A 4,398-nucleotide genomic window follows, 5' to 3' on the forward strand; every position below is an offset into this window, starting at 1 on the left:
GATGGGGTAGAAAATAACATTTTGTTCCAGGGGATTGTGAATGCTGAATCAGATGCTATTTAAAGCATGCTAGGCCTATAAAGGCCTCGTAAAAACTTGCTATTCAAAATGTTACCACTAGTAATGAAAAACTTTGAAGCACTGACCTTTTCAGGAAGTGGAGGAAGAGGAGTGAGGGACTGCCAGAGGAAGCAGTGGAGATTACAGGAACGCGGTGTCAAAGCAGTGGGGACCAGGTGGCGCCAGTGTCTTCTGCCCTAAGAAGCTGAGGTGGCCAAGGCCAGAGGAGATACCTTTAACTTGGTTTTTTCTTTTCTTTTTTTAAAAATTGTTTTTAATGATCTACATATTTATCTCCTCTCTCTCTTCTTCCCTTCTCCCTTCTACACTCTCCCATGATCACCATGCTCCCAATTTACTCAGGAGATCTTTTTATTTTTTTCTACTTCCCACGTAGATTAGATCCATGTATCTCTCTCTCTCTCTCTCTCTCTCTCTCTCTCTCTCTCTCTCTCTCTCTCTCTCTTTTTCTTGGCAATGGAACCTGGACAACAGTCATCAAACACAGCAGGGAAAGTTCTCACCCTGCACTACAAAAAGGACAGCCAGATATATCAACTGCCACAGAAATTAAGTAAGACGGAATATTTCAAACTGTTCAAACCATCCTCTCAAAGAGACCTCCTCCACTGCCAGAGATCCTGAACAGCCTCCTGGTCCGTCATCCGGAAGCAACTCTTCACAAAATTAATGAACTTGGCTTCCACTTTGGGAAGAGAGCCACCTCCCTCTGTACTTGCCTGCATTCCTGCCCCAATGTCCTCCACAGAACTAGGTCCCCTTGGTGTTCCAGGGTTTTTTTCCTGTTTTTTGAAGGACTCTTGACCCTTCCACCCTGGCATCGATGGTTTTAAGTCTTCTCCACCCTGGTTTGATTTCCATGCACCTTTGGCTGGGGTATCTCGCACAGATTTTCTAACTGGAACCTTTTCTTCAGCTTCCTCATCATCAAAATCATCGTCGTCATCATCCTCATCATCCTCATCATCCTCATCATCCTCATCATCCTCATCATCCTCATCATCATCCTCATCAAGTTCCACCTTTCTCTGTGGAACCTTGTTGCCACCCCCAGGAGCAGATTGCCTTCCAGACACTCTTTTAGGGTCCTCTTTGTTGTCTTGATTTTCTGGGATTGTGAATTGTAGGCTGGTTTTTCTTTGCTTTATGTCTAAAAGTCTCTTATGAGTGAGTACATATTATATATATTTGTCTTTCTTGATCTGGGTTACCTTACTCAGTATGATGTTTTCTAGATCCATTCATTTGCTTGCAAATTTCAAGATGTCATTTTTTCCTGCTGTGTAGTACTCCATTGTGTAAATGTACCACATTTTCTTCGTTCATTCTTTGGTCGAGGGGCATGTAGGTTGTTTCCAGGTTCAGGCTATGACAAATAATTCTGCAATGAACATAGCTGAGTACATGTCCTTGTGGTATGATTGAGCATCCTTTGGGTATACACCCCAAAGTGAGATGTCTTTAACTTTGTAATGTGAGTATATCATCTGGCTGGGCTGATAGCAGCGTACCACAAGCTGGATGACTTTAATGAAAATTGACTATCCTGAAGTTCTGGAAGCTAGAAGTCTAGGTTTAAGATGACCCTCACCTTGTAGGGGACAGCACCTGTCCCATGCCATTCTCTTCTCGTGAGGGTCTGCTGCTCGTCTCTGGCAACCTTTGGCTTCTAGCGGCATCATGTTGGCATGTGACGCCAGTCACTTGGCGTTTCCCCCATGCACATGTTGGCATTAATTCTCCATTTTACAAGATCACCAGTCCTATACACTATGACGTCATCTTCAGTAATTGTAACAGAAATGGTCTATTTTTAAATGAGGTCACATGCCAAGGGACACAGGTCAACACTGAGTATCTTCCTCAACTGCTTTCCACCTTCTGCTTTTGCGACAGAGTTTCTCATTAATCCTGGCACTCTTCAGCTGAGCTAGGCTTCCTTGCCAGTGTGATCCTCCTGTCTCTGTCCTCTCCCCCACCCCTGTTACTCCAGCGCTGGGGTCACAGACACATGTTGCCCACATGTTTTTATGTGGGGGCTGGCGGTCCTCACGCCTGCATAGCCAGTGCTTTACCAGATGGGCCATCTCCCCAAAACCTCCTTTTTTTTTTTGAAAAACATTTTGCCTGAATTTTTTGTAAATTGGTATATTTGCCCAAGTCACTTGTGAAAAAGCATCGTTAAAGAATTGTCACAAAGAAGAGGGAATATATACAAGCTGCCATGGTTATATCATAGCATAGAGGTATAATAAGAAGTGGAGGAAGTCTTCCTTAGGTTGTAATCAGAACCTATGTACTTGTACAGTCTCAAAATTTCTTTTCAAATATTTTTTTCCAGAGAAGATGCGTAGTTTAAAATGAAGAACATTTCCTTTGAGAAAACGCTTTAAAGATAGTAATAATCTTAATTAAACAGTCTTTCACTTTCAGAAGGGACCAAAATTATAAGTGCACATGCAGCTTTCAAGCATATGTTCTTTTTAATGGTATTAATACATCTCTAGAGATAGAAGGAACGCTTCTTCCTAATTGGCTAGTATTTTATTAAACTCAGCGAAATCTCATGCTAGTTTGAATACCATTTTCAAGAATTAAATAACACCCAGAGTCTCAAGTAAAGAGGATTTTCTTCCTCTCTCTCAGAAGTTATTGGTGCTGGTCAAAAACCAGATTTAGAATGAGAGGAGCCATGAATCTGTCTGTGAAATGAAGACAGCCCAAATTCCCTCAAGATTTGCTCAGCATGAATATATTATTGCCGATCCTACTTATGCCAAGACAGCTATTTTAAAATAAAAGTTAGAATAGTTTTAATTACATAAAGTTAATTCTCCCCAGTTGATCCATCTTTGAAATCAAGTCAAATACACAAGCTAGATAATTGACAAATTTAGCTTTAATCACTCAGGGTCATGGTGTGGGAGCAGCGTGAAAGCTGGGCTGGGAACTGGAAAGACTGAAGTTCAGATTCTGCTGCTGCGATTAAAGGATAAAGGAGAATAGATAGAGGCTAAAGCAATGTTAAGGACCATCCCAAACACCTCTATGGGAAAACATGGGGAAACAGTTGGTTTCCTAGCAAACTGTAGCCCTCTCAGCAGGATGAGCAGAAGTGGAGGCTGTAAATGGACCAGTTGCACCGTGGGGTATTAAAATGTGGTCACAAAGCTGTGATTAAAGAGACAACAGGGCCAGGCAGATTTGTGTTTACGAATGGCAATTCCAGTGTTCATAAGATACCAGCCTAGTTGTAAACAGTAGACGTGAACATGGCGCAAACTCTCCAAACACAGTGCTAACATGATTCTAGCAGTGCATCGTGGGAGGAGGCAAACAATGGCAGTCCTGTGGATGTTCATATAGGCTAATCGTAGGGAATGTGTTATTAATCTACACACAAAGGAGAAAGCATGTCAATCAAAAAGACTTTCATTAAACTTAGGAACTATTCCTAATGAAACAAGACACAGTGAACAGCGCATGTCACCTCAAATGGTAATGAAGTAAACCTGTTTCAGCTTAAACCAAGACTAGACAGGAATGCTGACTCTTGCCATTGCTATTTATATTGTCTTGCAGCTAAAAGAAATAAACTGATTGAAAATTCTGAAAAAGAGAAGAAAAATAATCATTTCTAACCATTTAGTCACACACACACACACACACACACACACACACACACACACACACGGTACAGAGACAACCCCCCCTAGCTGGGTATGGTGGTAATCAGTCCCCACAATGGGAAGATTGTCAGGAGAATCACAAATTCAAGGTTGGAGGGAGGGAGGAAACAAAGGAGTGAGGGAGAGAGAGTGTCTGAAACTTGAAAACTGTAAGAGAATTTAGTTAGGTGTCTAGATGGAGGATAAATGGTTGAAAATTAGCAATTTAAAAATCTATTAGAAAAGCAAATGGCTGCAAATGGAGATATTAATGAGTGTTCATTTAGTAGCGGCAAACAAAGTGAGAAGATTGTGACAACAGAGGCAAAGACTTACACAAAGTCAATAATTACAAATAATGCATTGAAAGTTCATGTACTTTTCAAAACAAAGTCGTTCTTCTGAAAACCATGTATTTTATTTTATGTGCATGAGTGTTTTGCTTACATGCATGTCTCTGCATGCCTGGACTCCCAGGAAAGCTGCAACTATTGATGTTGTGAGCTGCCATGTGGGTTCTGGGAATCAGATCCGGCTTCTCTGCAAGCACACTTAGGCACCAAGCACTTAAGCACCAAGCCGTCTCTCCAGCCCTACATGTCTTTTAAAAGGACATAAAAACAATACATGAACGAATTGCAATGCCGTA

General features: G+C 41.4%; 1 protein-coding gene across 1 annotated transcript; it reads right to left on the reverse strand.

Annotated features, from left to right (window-relative positions):
• Positions 1-671: 671 nt before the first annotated feature.
• On the reverse strand, positions 672-1,763 carry LOC126490744 (nucleophosmin-like). The gene is made up of 2 exons (XM_050125892.1): positions 1,673-1,763; positions 672-1,177 (listed from the first exon to the last, which is right to left on the reverse strand). Exons 1-2 carry the CDS (start codon positions 1,761-1,763, stop codon positions 672-674), a joined length of 597 nt encoding a protein of 198 aa, XP_049981849.1.
• Between the last annotated feature and the right edge of the window lie 2,635 nt (positions 1,764-4,398).

This window comes from Alexandromys fortis, unplaced genomic scaffold, assembly GCF_014885135.2.
Source record: "Alexandromys fortis isolate MF-2015 unplaced genomic scaffold, M_Fortis_MF-2015_v1.1 scaffold_250, whole genome shotgun sequence".
NCBI classification, from domain to species: domain Eukaryota; kingdom Metazoa; phylum Chordata; class Mammalia; order Rodentia; family Cricetidae; genus Alexandromys; species Alexandromys fortis.

Bases quoted from the DNA above. Each gene is read 5' to 3' on its own strand.
- LOC126490744 (XM_050125892.1), bottom strand. From the start codon at position 1,763: ATGATGCCGCTAGAAGCCAAAGGTTGCCAGAGACGAGCAGCAGACCCT. The intron at 1,178-1,672 runs GTGAGGGTCATC...AAAATCAAGACA, and splicing joins CAGGTGCTGTCCCCTACAAG to ACAAAGAGGACCCTAAAAGA.